Source organism: Sebastes fasciatus, chromosome 3 (genome assembly GCF_043250625.1).
Source record: "Sebastes fasciatus isolate fSebFas1 chromosome 3, fSebFas1.pri, whole genome shotgun sequence".
Classification (NCBI taxonomy): Eukaryota; Metazoa; Chordata; class Actinopteri; order Perciformes; family Sebastidae; genus Sebastes; species Sebastes fasciatus.
In genome coordinates, this window is record NC_133797.1 from 41249201 (window position 1) to 41265710 (window position 16510).

Below are 16510 nucleotides of genomic sequence, written 5' to 3' on the forward strand. Positions count from 1 at the left end.
GGTGGAGGAGGGCTGCTGATGGAGGAGGTCTCCTGATGGAGGAGGGTTGTGAACAGTGTGTCCAGCAGGGGGCGGTGACATAACAGTGGTGCACATTGAACAGAGGAAGAAGAAGAGTGCGCATGTGCAGCAGTACAACCTGTAGTCCCTGTGAGGGTCACCACCATGGTTCAGGTTCTGTGAGGGTCCAGATGTTCCGACTGGTCCTCCGGAGGTTCCGGCCTCTCAGCGGGCCTCCGGGCCTCCTCTCTGCGGGCTCAGCTCGCTCCTCCAGCGGCTCTCCTCCGGAACCAGAACCAGCTGCAGCTGCTGTCCGGGTCCGCAGCTCCTTCCTGGACTTCTTCCGTCATAAACACGACCACCGGCTGGTTCCGTCCTCTCCGGTCCGACCCAGAGCAGACCCCAGCCTGCTGTTCGTCAACGCCGGCATGAACCAGGTCAGTTCAGGCCAGTCTCTGGTCCAGACCCGGTCCAGACCCGGTCCAGACCCGGTCCGGTTCTGGACCAACACCTGCAGCAAGCTGGCGATTTCAAAATAAGAGCGCGTCTCCAGTGGCCAGAAAGTAACTAAGTACATCAGCAGAGTAGAGTACTGTTACTGTAGTACAACCTGAGGTACTAGTACTACACCTCCACTACAGTATATCATAATACAGGATGTATTGTTATAGATTAAACTAGCAGCAGTATATCATAATACAGGATGTATTATTATAGATTAAACTAGCAGCAGTATATCATAATACAGGATGTATTATTATAGATTAAACTAGCAGCAGTATATCATAATACAGGATGTATTATTATAGATTAAACTAGCAGCAGTATATCATAATACAGGATGATGTATTGTTATTATAGTGAAGGTGTAGCTGTCAGTCTGTTATTATAGATATGATATTGTGATGAATATACAGTAATTGTTATTGTTATTGTTATGATACAGTTCAAGCCGGTGTTCCTGGGGACCGCCGACCCTCGCAGTGAGATGGCGTCGTACCGGCGAGTGGTCAACAGTCAGAAGTGTGTCCGAGCCGGCGGCAAACACAACGACCTGGAGGACGTCGGCCGAGACGTCTACCACCACACCTTCTTTGAGATGCTGGGGAACTGGTCCTTTGGAGACTACTTCAAGGTATATAAAAATATATATATAAAATCTAAAACTAAATATATAAAAACGAAAACTGAATATATTAAAATAAAATAAAACTAAATATATAAAAACTAAAACTAAATATATTAAAATAAAACTAAATATATAAAAACTAAAACTAAATATATTAAAATAAAACTAAATATATAAAAAATAAAACTAAATATATTAAAATAAAACTAAATATATAAAAAAAAAACTAAATATATAAAAACTAAAACTAAATATATTAAAATAAAACTAAATATATTAAAATAAAACTAAATATATAAAAACTAAAACTAAATATATAAAAATTAAATATATAAAAACTAAAACTTCGTATTTAAAAACTAAAACTAAATAAATGAAAACTAAATATATAAAAACTAAAACTAAATATATAAAAACTAAATATATTAAAACAAAACTACGGTTTTGAAAACTAACCTAAAATGAAATAAAAAATAATTTTAATATAAAATTAAAATAAAATAAGACTGAATTTAAGATTGAAAACATCAACATCACTGTAATGTTGTTGTTGTGTCTGACAGGAAGAGGCGTGCTGCATGGCGTGGAGCCTCCTCACAGAGCATTATGGGATACCTGCAGACAGACTGTACGTGTCTTACTTTGCTGGAGACGCTGCGTCAGGTTTACCAGCCGATGAAGAAACTCGACAAATCTGGTTGGAGATCGGGTAGGTAACCTAGACGACGGCCAATACTGTGACCTGATTGGTTCACAGTGTACAGGTGTTGGTTGTCTGAACTGATCCTGCACGCTGATCTGAGATCTGTGTGTGAATTCAAGTTAAGATTCATTAATAAGGACGCTCCGTCTCCGCCTCAGGGTTCCTCCTGCTCGCCTCCTGCCGTTCGGCTTGAAGGAGAACTTCTGGGAGATGGGGGACTCGGGCCCCTGTGGCCCCTGCACCGAGATCCACTACGACCACGTGGGAGGACGAGACGCCGCGGCGCTCGTCAACGCCGACAGTCCTGACGTGGTGGAGATCTGGAACCTGGTCTTCATGCAGTACAACAGGTTCATACACACACCTGGACCAGAATCTGATACATATAAAACCAGTTCAGGACACTGTAAACCATTAAACCAGTCTGCTGCCTGTACTGGTCAGCTCCCAGTATAATGTGTGTGTGTGTGTGTGTGTGTGTGTGTGTGTGTGTGTGTGTGTGTGTGTGTGTGTGTGTGTGTGTGTGTGTGTGTGTCTCAGGGAGGTGGACCACGGTCTACAGCTGTTGCCCCAGTTCAGTGTGGATACTGGGATGGGACTGGAGAGACTGGTGAGCGTCCTGCAGGGTAAAAGATCAAACTACGACACCGACTTGTTCACGCCGCTGCTCCACGCCATCCACCAGGTACACCGTAACACCAAGTTCACCGTAACACCAGGTTCACCATAACACCAGATACATCATAACACCGGGTTCACCGTAACACCGGGTACACCGTAACACCAGGTACACCATAACACCAGGTACGCCATAACACCGGGTTCACCATAACACCAGGTACACCATAACACCAGGTTCACCGTAACACCGGGTACACCATAACACCAGGTTCACCATGTTCACCATAACACCAGGTACACCATAACACCAGGTTCACCGTAACACCGGGTACACCATAACACCAGGTTCACCATGTTCACCATAACACCAGGTTCACCATGTTCACCGTAACACCGGGTTCACCATAACACCAGGTACACCATAACACCAGGTTCACCATGTTCACCGTAACACCGGGTACACCATAACACCAGTTACACCATAACACCGGGTACACCATAACACCGGGTACACCGTAACACCAGGTACACCGTAACACCGGGTACACGTAACATCAGATACACCATAACACCAGGTACACAATAACAACAGGTTCACCATGTTCACCGTAACACCGGGTACACCGTAACACAGGGTACACTATAACACCGGGTACACCGTAACACCAGGTTCACCATAACACCAGGTTCACCATAACACCGGGTTCACCACATACCAGGGTTAGTGAGGTGTGATTGACAGCTTCCCGTTGTCATGGCGATGTGTCTGTCCGCAGAGGTCGAGGGTGGGCCCGTACGGCGGCAGGATGGCGGCGGCAGACGAGGGGAGGGTGGACATGGCGTACCGAGTGGTGGCCGACCACGTCCGCACCTTATCGGTCTGCATCGCTGACGGCGTTCATCCAGGCATGTCAGGAGCAGAGTGAGTCATCGACCAATCAGCTGTCAGAACGCCGTCTGTTTATGATTGATTATTGATTGACTGGTTGCTTGATTGATTGATTGATTGATTGATTGTTGTGACATCGGTACCAGGCTGGTGCTGAGGAGGATTCTGCGGCGGGCGGTTCGGTTCTGTGTGGAGGTTCTTCAGGCTCCTCAGGGAACGCTGGCCGGCCTGGTTCCTACTGTCACCCACATACTGGTAAAATACATTTCCCATAATACCTCTGACTAAAGGACATGGTGGATTGATTGGTTGATTGGTTGATTGATTGATTGGTTGGTTGGTTGATTGATTGATTAATTGATTAATTGATAGGTTGGTTGGTTGTTTGATTGGTTGGTTGGTTGGTTGACTGACTGACTGACTGTTTGAATATTCCCTGTGTGGGCAGGGTGATGTATTGATAGATATATTGATATATTGATTGGTTGATGTTGATTGATTATTCCCTGTGTGGGCAGGGTGATGTATTAATTGATTGATTGATGTATTGATGTATTAATTGATTATTTCCTGTGTGGGCGGGGTGATGTATTAATTGATTGATTGATGTATTGATGTATTAATTGATTATTTCCTGTGTGGGCAGGGTGATGTGTATCCGGAGCTCCACCGGGAGGCCGACCGGGTGAGTGACTGATGGGTTTGTAACTATGGAAACGTGTGAAGCAGTTTTCTATGTAGTATTTTATTTCTATATAGAAATCTGATATTCAGATACCTGAAATAAACACAGTGAACACACCTACTGTATATACTCATGTACGGAACATAACTTCATGTCCAGTTAATGATGTCAGCGAGGCTCCGAACATCTGTAACATCTGTAGATCCCAGTATCTCTTAGAAGGGATTTCCATAACAGGACGTCGTCATCAGCTGCCATTTTTTCAGATCATGGACGTCATCAACGAGAACGAGGCTCACTTCCTGTCGTCTCTGCAGCAGGGCAGCAGGCTGATCCACCGAACACTCAACAGAAAGGACTACAAACATGGAGTCTTCCCCGGTCAGTTCCTCCCTGAGCTACTACAACTCCCATCAGCCACCTAGACAGGCGGCGGGCGGAGGGACGTGTCGATAGAACGGAGCTGGAGCTCACTTTTATAATAATTAATTTCTCTCTGATGTGATCAGCCTCGGTGGCCTGGTCTCTGCACCGGGACCTGGGTTTCCCTCTGGACCTGGTGGACCTGATGTTGGAGGAGAGAGGAGTCCAGGTGGACCGTCAGCAGCTGGACCGACTGATCGCCGACAACCAGAAGGTGATGTTTCATACGGAGCTCCCATAATGCTCCTGGTTTCTACGGCTTCTTAGATCTTGTGATGTCAGTTTAACGACATCATGTAGATCATATAGATAGATATTACCACAGGGCTTTTATTGTGAAAGGGCTGTATGACTTCCTCTGTCTCTCTCAGGTGATGTCTGTCTCTCTGTCTCTCTCAGGTGACGTCTGTCTCTCTGTACCTCTGTCTCTCTGTCTCTCTCAGGTGACGTCTGTCTCTCTGTACCTCTGTCTCTCTGTCTCTCTCAGGTGACGTCTGTCTCTCTGTCTCTCTGTCTCTCTCAGGTGACGTCTCTCTCTCTGTCTTTCTCGGGTGACGTCTCTCTCTCTGTCTTTCTCAGGTGACGTCTCTCTCTCTGTCTCAGGTGACGTCTCTCTCTCTGTCTCTCTCAGGTGATGTCTGTCTCTCTGTCCCTCTGTCTCTCTGTCTCTCTCAGGTGACGTCTCTCTCTCTGTCTTTCTCGGGTGACGTCTCTCTCTCTGTCTTTCTCAGGTGACGTCTCTCTCTCTGTCTCAGGTGACGTCTCTCTCTCTGTCTCTCTCAGGTGATGTCTGTCTCTCTGTCCCTCTGTCTCTCTGTCTCTCTCAGGTGACGTCTCTCTCTCAGGTGATGTCTCTCTCAGGTGATGTCTGTCTCTCTGTTTCTCTCAGGTGACGTCTGTCTCTCTGTCTCTCTCAGGTGACGTCTGTCTCACTCAGGTGACGTCTCTCTCTCTGTCTCTCTCAGGTGATGTCTGATCTTCAGTCAGGTGTTCAGTCTCAGGTGATGTTGGACGTCCTCAGCCTGGCAGAGCTGCAGCGTCTCGGTGTCCCTCACACTGACGATGGACTCAAATATGCGTACCGACTGGAGCGGGACAGATACGGTACTACCTGTCTCACCCGTCTCACCTGTCTCACAGCAGCAGCTGGTGGACATTAGAGGACCTGCAGCTGGACTCATGTCTCACCTGTTTCCTCCCAGTGTTCCCAGCATGCCGTGCGACAGTCCTGGCTCTGTATGACGGTCACACTCTGGTGTCAGAGGTCACCGAGGGTCAGCGCTGTGGTGTCCTCCTGGATCAGACCTGCTTCTACTCTGAGCAGGGGGGACAGTCACATGACCGGGGCTACTTCACCCGGGACGGACTGCAGGTCAGCTGACCGCTCACAGGGGAAATGCATCATGGGAAGATTACCTGTTGTGTGTCCAGGTGAGGTCTGACTCCAGATGTGTGTGTTTCCTGTCTCTCAGGACATCCTGTACCCCGTGGAGGCCGTGATCCAGGCTGGGGGGTACGTGGTCCATCAGGTGACCGCCACCGACAGCCTGAAGACTGGAGACCAGGTCCAGCTACACCTGGACCAGGTGAGTACCCGACACGTAGTCCGTTGTACAGAATCAGACATAGACTCAGATGAAGCAAATATATCTGCTATTAAAACATCTGTTTAGTATGGTGAAGTGTCCTGTGTGTCTCTCAGGTCCACAGATTGTCCTGTGTGTCTCTCAGGTCCACAGATTGTCCTGTATGGTGAATCACACAGCGACTCACATCCTGAACTTTGCTCTGAGGAAAGTTCTGGGTGTTTCTGTTCAGCAGAGAGGATCTCATGTTTCAGCTGATCGCCTCCGCTTCGACTTCAGTGTCAAGGTCAAACAAATAAACACCAACTAACTCACTGACTAGTAGCGTTATATAGATATAGATATATCTATATCTATATATATATACAGTATATCTATATATATACACTGTGTGTATATATTTACCTGTATATATTATTTGTCCTCAGAGGTCACTGGACGTCTCTCAGCTGCAGCAGGTAGACAGGTGTGTTAATGACATCATCTCAGCCAATCAGATCGTCCACAGCCAGGAGCTTCCTCTGCAGGCAGCCAGGGACATCAACGGGCTGAGGACAGTGGACGAGGTGACTGTCTCACTGTGTCTCTGTCTCACTGACTGTCTCTCTGACTGTCTCACTGTGTCTCTGTCACACTGACTGTCTCTCTGACTGTCTCACTGTGTACTGACTGTCTCTCTGTCTTCCTGTCTGTCTCCAGGTGTATCCGGACCCTGTGAGGGTAGTGTCCGTGGCCGTGGCGGTCTCCGAGCTGATGGACGATCAGACGGACGGAGAGTCGTCTGTGGAGCTCTGCTGTGGGACGTGAGTCAAACACACCTGTTCACTTGGCGGCTGTCTCTTAGCAACACATTTAACCTTCTGATGGGACAGGTGTGACCAGCAGAGGGCAGTGAAGATATAGAGTAATGTCTACCTGAGTCTATGATATCAGCATTCATTTATGTTTAATATGTTTGTCTGTTCAGCCACCTGCTGCAGACCGGAACCATCCAGGACCTGGTGATAGTTTCTGAGAGACAGATGGTGAAGGGAATCAGTCGTATCGTCGCTGTGACGGGACGGGAGGCAACACGGGTCAGTTACAAACATCACAAACAAGTCTGTCTTAATGAAAACTACTGAAAACAACTCTGACGCTGGTGTTGTTGTCTTCAGGCTCGGGAGGACGGTCAGGTGTTGTCTCAGGATGTGGATTCTCTGTCAGCCAGACTGACAGGCTCCGCCCCCTCCAGCCTCGACTCCGCCCAGCGTCTCGCCAAGGAGGTCGGAGTCCTCTCTGATGTAGGTAACCTACCCATGATGCACTGCAGCCTCTGAGATGATGATGATGAAGTGTGTCCTGTTGACCCTGTGCTTTGTCTGTCAGGCTGTAGATAACACCCCCATCCCTCAGTGGTGGCGCAGAGAGCTGCAGAGCCGACTCAGAGCGCTGCAGAGGACCAGTAACACCGCCGTCAGGAAACTGGAGACCACAGAGGTGAACACACACCTGAGACTCACCTTAGACTTACCTGAGACACACCTGAGACACACCTTAGACTTACCTGAGACACCTCTGAGACTCACCTGAGACACACCTGAGACTCACTTTAGACTTACCTGAGACGCACCTGAGACACACCTTAGACTTACCTGAGACACCTCTGAGACAGACCTGAGACGCACCTGAGACTTAACTGAGACTTACCTGAGACCTACCTGAGACTCACCTTAGACTCACCTGAGACGCACCTGAGACTCACCTGAGACGCACCTGAGACGCACCTGAGACGCACTTGAGACACACCAGAGACTCACCAGAGACTCACCTGAGACTCACCTGGGACTCACCTGAGACTCAGGGACCTAACGGACCCTCAGGTGTATCTGTGTCCATTCTCTGACTGTTTTCCCATCATGCTTTGCGCAGGCTGCGGTGAGAGCTCAGGCTCTGCTGGAGAAGAACGGCTTTAAGGATCTGCAGGTGGATTCTGTGGAGACGGACTCTCTGTCGGTAAGATCGATCAACCTGATCAATAACTCTCTATAGATGAACACACTGGATCCTACATTTCCCATCATGCATCTTTCATTATGCTGTCTTGTCTGGTCATCAATCAATAGAATGCTGACGGGTCAGTAGCAGACTGTGTTCAGGAGGCTTTGAGACGACAAGCTGTTAAAATGTGTTTTCTGGATGGAGTTTGGTTCCATCGGTCTGTGCTCTGCAGGAGAAATTCAACGCTGATCGGCTTTTGCGGCACGCCGTCATGCAATTTTTCGCATATTCACGTCGCCCGACTCAAATATGCGTCTTAGCTTTGACTTTGAGTGTAACTGCGTTTGGTGTGAACGCATCATTAGAGGCTTCCTGCCTGGTGAACACACGATGACATCACAGCTGTCCTGCTGTTTCCTGTTAGATCGTGATGAAGACGGTGAATCAGCTGAGCGCTGCAGCTCCTCACAGTCACGTGATGCTGCTCGCTCACCAAAGGCATTCTGGGAAGGTTCTGTGTGCCTGTCAGGTTCCCAAGGTAATGATGACACACAGCTGTCAGTGACATCACAGAGGGGTCGGGCCTTATTTGAAGCGTCTGATTGGTTGTTCTCTCCTTCCTCAGGACTCTGCAGCCCTCTCGGCCTCTGATTGGGCGGTGGCGGTGTGTCGTCACCTCGGGGGGAGCGCCGGCGGCTCCGCGCTGGTTGCCAAGGGAACAGGAAGCAGTGGTGACATCACTGAAGCGCTGAGGTGGGCGGAGGAGTTCGCTCGCCAGAAAACACAACAATGATGTCGTAAAGCGAGAGATGACATCAGTCTGACATCACAGCGCCGCATGCTGAGGGGGTGAGGTATTTCTACACTGAGGAACTGTTTCCTGTTTGGACAGGAAGTATGGTGGCGGGACAAGTGAGGACCAATACGACGTCTTCGCTTTGCTGCTGTCTGGTAGCATGCTAATGGTTAGCTTCCTTCACATGCTGCTGATAAACTGAGCGTCGGGGGGTGGACAAAATATCAGAAACACCTCAAACCGGCGCTTTAAGTTTCTATTATATCATGAAAGTGGACCTGATAAACCTGATATTATAACTCCTCTGATGCTACATCCTGTAACATGCTGCTGAGTGGACTGTACTGAAGGTACTGAAGGTACTAAAGGTGAGTACTGTAAGCCCCGCCCACAGCTGCAGTCATTGGACGACACAGCCAGGTGTGAAGGTTTATGATTTATAACTGATATTTTATAAATCTGAACCTTACATTTTTGTTTTATAATAAATCACTGCTCACACTGACTCACATATTTATTGTCTTAATTATTGTTATTGTTAATAACGATTCTATAACTAGGTTTACAGATTATTATTAAGGCGTTAATAACACTTCTATAACTAGGTTTACAGATTATTATTAAGACGTTAACACTTCTATAGCTAGGTTTATGGATTATTATTAAGACGTTAATAACACTTCTATAACTAGGTTTATAGATCAGGTGTGAATCAAACACAAAACAATAAATGACTTAAAGATGGAACACAAACGGAGTCTTCTGGACCAATCAGAACACAGCTAAACATTATTGGAACCACTTTATTTTAACACCAGTCATCGTGTATAATCAGTATATAAACATGTAATAACAGGGTGAATACCAGACTATAATGCAGTTGTAAGTGTTTATTAATGTTTTATTTATAAACAGCTGTAATAATATAAAACATGTGTTATTAGGAGTTCTACCGAACATTAATAAACACTTAAACATGTCTTTATATCTGCTCATAGTCACATTATAACGTGCAATAAACCATCTATTGATGACAGATGATCAGCAGCTGTCTCACTAACATCCCTCATCATTCCTATAGAATATATATATCAACCACACCCATTATATTACAGCTCCAGTTGGTACAGTCGGTCAGTTTGCTTGGACCAGGACCAGGATCAGGACCAGGGTGGTCCTGGTTCCTCAGAGCAGAGTTACGTTCAGCCACTGCAGGAGAATCACATCAGATTCATGTTCAATCATCTCTGATGTAAACGAACATCTTCAAATGAATATTAATCTCTTCAGAGTTCTGTGTTACAGTCGGTGAAATAATAATGTACGTCAGTGGTTCTCAAACTATGGTACACGTACCACTGGTGGTACGCGGTAGAAGCTCTGACTATCGATTCCTCTTATTGATGCTTTCCCACAGTTACACTGCACAATGACGCATACGCACGCTGCATCATGTTTCAGTTTGTTTTGGACCGGAGCCACGGCGGAAAGAAAAAAGCGCTTAACAGCGTGGCGCTACTAAACATGAGGTGATGCACCCTATTATTCCCTAATAAAGCGACACTGAACAACAAATCTGTGTTTAAATCAGCAGGAGGAGAGTTAGTAACGTTAGCTGTTAGCAGCCGGTGGGCAGCACAGTCCTGACTGGATAAATAACGGCGATACGAACATTAACGGAGGTGCCATTGAGTTATTGTTATGAGGCGTTTAAAGTCTGCTCAGGAAAAATGACTATTGGGCGAAGGTAAACTACAACGTTATCATGATGTGTTCAAATGTAATCTCGTAAAATTTTAGACGTTGAATCACTGATCTACGTCCTTTATGGTTTAACTGGGTCTGTGAATCCATTAAACAAGTTCTCTACAGTCGTGTATTAAACTTTCACGGTGAAGTTTCTTACCTCCAATATGGTGAACTCAACAGTTCCTGACTTATCTTTGTCCAGCGTGTTGAACGTGTCTGTGGAGAGGAAACAGTCATCATCATCATCATCACCATCATCATCACCATCACCATCACCATCACCATCACCATCACCATCACCATCACCATCACCATCATCATCATAATGAAGACGAGTCAGTGTGGACTCTGAGGACTGTGAGGACTCACTGAACATGGTCTCCAGACGAACCAAGCAGCCCACAAAGTTGTCAAAGTCGATGGTGAGATCTGATTCACTGTAGCGGGCCACCAGGACCTGATGGAGCGGGTTGTTCAAACTGAACCCTGAAACACAACCACAGACTTTACTGAGGACCAGCAGAACCAAGGTCACAGAGGTCACAGAGGTCACAGAGGTCACAGGGTCCCCAGAGGTCACAGAGGACCTGATGGAGCGGGGTATTCACACAGTTTACTGAGGACCAGCAGCAGACACATGAACCTGGACCTCTTGGTGGGTTCAGAGATGTGTGAATCAGTGGTGATGAAGACGTCCCGATGAAGAATCAGTGGTGAGGAAACACAACAGGAAGTGTTTTATTGTGAAATGTGTTTCAGTGGTTTACCAGCGTCCTCCACAGCCATCCTCATCTCAGTAGAGCTCATCGTCCCCGAGTTGTCCACGTCCTTCTTACGGTAAATATTCTATCCCAGAGACGACAACAGAGACAGCGTTAGATATCAAACACCTCCTACGTCAGTTATACCCGGTATGTGGTCTCTGGTTCAGACGGACTCTTTGGATCAGGAGACCAGGACCAGAAACACCTCCCGGCTGGTGTACATTCACATACATGAAACCTGGTGCCCTGGAGGTCTAAGGAGCTGACCCTGGTTCTGTAGTCCCTGGTCTGGGTTCAGTCAGGGTTCTGGTTAGCTCACATGGAACAGAAACCAGGTCCTGGATCGGACACTCACCAGGTAGTTCTCGATTTTGGTCCACAGCACTTTAAACTCCACCAGACCCAGTTTACCGCTGCCGTCTTTCTGCAGCCACAGTTCAGGAAGTCACACTGATGCTCACACTGGTGTTATTTACCCATCAGCCACTGTGGCAGCTCTCTCTGCAGACTGAACCGGTTCACACCTGAACTACAAATTAAAACTTATTGCTGAATAACGATTATTTATTTATTAATGTGTTGATTCTTTTCTCAGTTAACAATTTGATCTATAAGGATATTTAAATGATTAAACTTAATAATGAGTAATAGTATAATTAGTAGTATAATTATAAAAACATAATGATGTAATGGAAGGATACGTCCAGCATGTTGACCATGTTGCGACACGTTGCCATGCTGAAGCCGCTGGTCTCGATGTCATCACCTGTCAGAGACAACAGGTTAACACGGTCCACGCATGCACATGAACACTGTTCACATCTCCAGATGAACACTTCACACACCGGCACATGACGTGAACACGGTTCACGCCTCCACATGAACACTGTTCACGCCTCCACATGAAAAGGTCTAGTTTCTCACGTTTGCACACGACTTTGTTGAGGATCTTCTGCAGCTCGAAGGTGGAGATCTCATTGTCCTGCAGCACAGAGACACTTTCTGTCAGCTCAACAGCACATATTTTATATATAAATATATATACACACATTTAATATATTTAATGTATATACACACACACACACATATAAATATACATTAAATATGTTCTATATGAGCAGCTCACCCCTCCTGCCAGCTGACCGAACAGACCTCTGAACCGATCGTCCACATCGTCCTCATCGATCTCAATCTGAAACAAGTCAAACCTCCACATATTTATATGTTCATATTTTATATATATATATATATAAATAAAATAATGTTTTGTTATATATTATATTTGAAATAAAAAAGAAAAGTTAAAAATGCAGATGTAAAGTCGTGCTCAGACTGTTGGTGTCAGTGAAATGAATCCACTGGTGACTTACTGGTTAGTCTGGTTTATCTCCAACCAGTGACACCAGTAAAACCAGTAACGCCAGTAACATCAGTAACACCAGTAACATCAGTAACGCCAGTAACATCAGTAACATCAGTAACACCAGTAACACCAGTAACATCAATAACACCAGTAACATCAGTAACACCAGTTAAAGCTCACCTTCTCCACTCTGGACTCGATGGGGTCGTCCAGCTCTCTGCAGGAACAAACAACCTCATTAAAATGTGACATCATCATCACTCTCGTTCATTCAGTCATTATAATATAATATTAATATAATATTTAGATCTCTATTAAAACACGTTAATCAGACTGATCCGGTTCAGCTGCAGGTCCTGCAAATCACACCCAGACCCCCCTGAGTTGAACTTACTGGAAGTCGGCCTGTTTCTCGGAGAAGATTCGGACGCAGAAGTCTCCGTTCTTGTTGGCCTCGAAGGTGGACGGGACGATCAGGTACTCTCCTGGAGGAAGGACGAAGCGGCTGCAGACCTCTCGCAGGTTGATGAAGGTCTCAGAGCGAGCGGCCGACGCGTTACGCAGGAAGAAGTTCCTGTTGAGGTGGACGTTCCTCTGACCGCGGTACTAACAGAGAGACATCAGGAGAGATGTCAGGTGAGACATCGGGAGAAACACCAGGTGAGACACCAGGTGAGACATCAGGAGAGACATCAGGAGAAACACCAGGTGAGACATCGGGAGAAACACCAGGAGAGATGTCGGGTGAGACATCAGGAGAGACACCAGGTGAGACATCAGGAGAAAGACCAGGTGAGACACCAGGTGAAACACCAGGTGAGACATCAGGAGAAAGACCAGGTGAGACACCAGGTGAGACATCAGGAGAAAGACCAGGTGAGACACCAGGTGAGACACCAGGAGAGACACCAGGAGAGACACCAGGAGAGACCCCAGGAGAGACACCAGGTCACCAGGTGAGACACCAGGAGAGGCACCAGGTGAGACACCATGAGAGACACCAGGTGAGTCACCAGGTAAGACACCAGGAGAGACACCAGGTCACCAGGTGAGACACCAGGAGAGGCACCAGGTGAGACACCAGGAGAGACACCAGGTGAGTCACCAGGTAAGACACCAGGAGAGACCTCAGACTGAATCAGTCGCAGCTAAAGACATGAAAAGGAAGTGATCAGGTGGTCGTTTTCGTACCTCATCAGGAACCTGGAACAGAAGAAAGAAGAAGGGTTAACAGAGGAAGATGACCTCTCACCACCACCGCCGCCGCCGAACCGGGTCTAGACCGTCACGCCGCCTCCCAGGTCCCCAGCTGGAACCGAACAGGGTCTAGACCGTCACGCCGCCTCCCACGTTCCCAGCTGGAACCGAACAGGGTCTAGACCGTCACGCCGCCTCCCACGTTCCCAGCTGGAACCGAACAGGGTCTAGACCGTCACGCCGCCTCCCACGTTCCCAGCTGGAACCGAACAGGGTCTAGACCGTCACGCCGCCTCCAACGTCCCCAGCTGGAACTGAACCGGGTCCAAACACTCAACAGGTGGTGATCTCACCTCGTAGATGGCGAACCCGACCGTGTTCATGTCCTCGCCCATCTTCCTCATGCGTCGGCGGTTCTTCTGGATCAGACCGACCACGAAGCTGCAGCCGGCCTCTCCATCGTCGGGTTCGTCGTCCTCCTCGTCCAGCTGGATCACAAACTGCGGGTTGGTCCAGAACGTGCCTGCGGTTTGAAAACAAGACGTCAGAAATGCCTCGGCGGCGGCGGCGTGATGACCTGATGACCTTCTCTCTGTCTGACAGGACCACTCACTGGGGTTGTTCCTGCAGCCTCCGGCGGTGGATCCTCTCCGCCAGCTGCCGTCGAACGTGGACAGCGCCCACTTAGAGACGCTGTCGTCCGTCAGGGCGTCGGGCGTCAGGTTACAGATCTCCAGCCGCGAGTAATGACGCAGGAAGTCTTTGAAGGACATCCTAGAAGACAGAGCAGAGGGATCACTTCACACACAGTAGCCAGATGATGGCGGTGAGGTCGTTTATAAAGTCCAGTTTTACCAGAACTCTCCGTCCTCGGAGCGATGACTCAGACGCTGTCGGTCCTCGTCGCTGATCTGACGCCACTCAGCCGAGCTGTCACAACAGGAAACAGTTTCACAATAAGAGCGGGAAAAACGTGTCTCAGTGTCTCTATTAACAGACTGACCTGAGATCAGCAGGGTGACCTACTTGTCGCTCCAGGCTCCGGTCCACTCCACCTGTCCCCAGGGGTTTCTGATCCGGATCAGCTTCTCCATGTTGCCACGGTACTCTACCTGCAGCCAATCACACGCAGAGCAGACCACAGAGTTACACCTGATTGGATGACCGCCGTCCCCATCATAGAGCTGAAGCCCCGCCCCCTCTTCAGGTAGAGAGCAGCTGACAGGTAAGGCTCTGCTGACTCATGGGAAACGTAGTTTCATGTTGTGGTGTTTCAGGTGACAGGCAGGTGAGTGTAGGGGGCGGGTCTCTGCAGGGGGGGGGCGTGTCCTCTCACCTCAGCTGCACCTGTCACAGAGTAGGCGTGGCCTTTCACCAGCTTCTGATGGGTCACTGCCTCCGAGTCGGAAGAGCTCGTGATCTGAAACAAAACATATAACGTTAATACAAATAAATGTAGAACCTCCGTAGAGACGACGACGACGACGACGACATCTATTCATTTTCACCCAAAAATACTCAAAAATATTCACATTTCCACAAGTTGTTTCAAAAACTGTGTGTATATCTATATATACACATGTATAGATATACATGTGTATATATAGATATACGGTATATAGAAGTGTTTACGTACGTCTATGGAGCAGCCCATCAGGGAGCCTCGGCTCTGAGCTTTCTGGATGATGTGGAACAGGTGGGGATCAGGTTTACTGAGCTCGTGGACTTCAGCGATTCCTCCGGTGAAATCCTCGAAGCCCTCGGTGGTGGATCCTCCAGACAGAGCCTCGTAGCAGCCGTTCATCCTGCAGCCACATCACACAGCCTACAGTCACACCTGAGACACTGACACAGGTGAGTACAGGAAGTACAGTCACACCTGAGACACTGTGACAGGTGAGTACAGGAAGTACAGTCACACCTGAGACACTGTGACAGGTGAGTACAGGAAGTACAGTCACACCTGAGACACTGTGACAGGTGAGTACAGGAAGTACAGTCACACCTGAGACACTGTAACAGGTGAGTACAGGAAGTACAGTCACACCTGAGACACTGTGACAGGTGAGTACAGGAAGTACAGTCACACCTGAGACACTGTAACAGGTGAGTACAGGAAGTACAGTCACACCTGAGACACTGTGACAGGTGGGTACAGGAAGTACAGTCACACCTGAGACACTGTGACAGGTGGGTACAGGAAGTACAGTCACACCTGAGACACTGTGACAGGTGGGGACAGGAAGTACAGTCACACCTGAGACACTGTGACAGGTGGGTACAGGAAGTACAGTCACACCTGAGACACTGTGACAGGTGGGTACAGGAAGTACAGTCACACCTGAGACACTGTGACAGGTGGGGACAGGAAGTACAGTCACACCTGAGACACTGTGACAGGTGGGTACAGGAAGTACAGTCACACCTGATACACTGTGACAGGTGGGGACAGGAAGTACAGTCACACCTGACCGTTATTAATGTTATTAGTTTGTGTTTCTAACTCATGACTGATTCAGAGTTCTGCTCATCACATATACTGCACAGTATATGTGTGTATACAATATATGTATTATACTGTGTACTTTGTGTGTTTTAGTGTGTGTGTGTGTGTGTGTGTGCAGC

General features: G+C 47.8%; 2 protein-coding genes across 2 annotated transcripts in view; one reads left to right on the forward strand and one right to left on the reverse strand.

The window, feature by feature from the left end:
* Positions 1–23: 23 nt before the first annotated feature.
* Positions 24–9317, forward strand: aars2 (alanyl-tRNA synthetase 2, mitochondrial (putative)). Its single transcript, XM_074631210.1, has 22 exons — positions 24–437; positions 947–1135; positions 1693–1838; positions 1991–2182; positions 2373–2517; positions 3230–3375; positions 3489–3597; positions 3989–4027; positions 4294–4408; positions 4537–4664; positions 5416–5554; positions 5653–5822; positions 5923–6036; positions 6182–6322; positions 6465–6602; positions 6736–6839; positions 7004–7112; positions 7194–7319; positions 7405–7515; positions 7948–8031; positions 8441–8554; positions 8642–9317. Exons 1-22 carry the CDS (start codon positions 123–125, stop codon positions 8807–8809), a joined length of 3042 nt encoding a protein of 1013 aa, XP_074487311.1. The 5' UTR covers positions 24–122; the 3' UTR covers positions 8810–9317.
* A 284-nt stretch (positions 9318–9601) lies between these two features.
* LOC141762931 (uncharacterized) overlaps positions 9602–16510 on the reverse strand; it is a 29437-nt gene continuing 22528 nt past the window's right edge. The window contains exons 26-42 of the mRNA XM_074627111.1: positions 15522–15690; positions 15222–15305; positions 14912–14997; positions 14741–14815; positions 14499–14659; positions 14239–14408; positions 13880–13891; positions 13083–13294; positions 12869–12905; positions 12452–12517; positions 12250–12307; positions 12027–12091; positions 11681–11749; positions 11329–11407; positions 10931–11047; positions 10719–10777; positions 9602–10021 (exon numbers count right to left, since the gene is read on the reverse strand). Of these exons, the coding sequence (XP_074483212.1) occupies positions 9998–10021; positions 10719–10777; positions 10931–11047; positions 11329–11407; positions 11681–11749; positions 12027–12091; positions 12250–12307; positions 12452–12517; positions 12869–12905; positions 13083–13294; positions 13880–13891; positions 14239–14408; positions 14499–14659; positions 14741–14815; positions 14912–14997; positions 15222–15305; positions 15522–15690 (1543 nt within the window). The 3' untranslated portion in view covers positions 9602–9997. The remainder of the gene's footprint in view (positions 10022–10718; positions 10778–10930; positions 11048–11328; positions 11408–11680; positions 11750–12026; positions 12092–12249; positions 12308–12451; positions 12518–12868; positions 12906–13082; positions 13295–13879; positions 13892–14238; positions 14409–14498; positions 14660–14740; positions 14816–14911; positions 14998–15221; positions 15306–15521; positions 15691–16510) is intronic.

What these genes read in the sequence shown, in the direction of transcription:
- aars2 (XM_074631210.1), top strand. Translation starts at nt 123, where the DNA reads ATGTGCAGCAGTACAACCTGTAGTCCCTGTGAGGGTCACCACCATGGT. An exon ending in TCAACGCCGGCATGAACCAG is followed by an intron (nt 438 to 946) that starts GTCAGTTCAGGC and finishes GTTATGATACAG; the next exon opens with TTCAAGCCGGTGTTCCTGGG. An exon ending in CAAATCTGGTTGGAGATCGG is followed by an intron (nt 1,839 to 1,990) that starts GTAGGTAACCTA and finishes TCTCCGCCTCAG; the next exon opens with GGTTCCTCCTGCTCGCCTCC.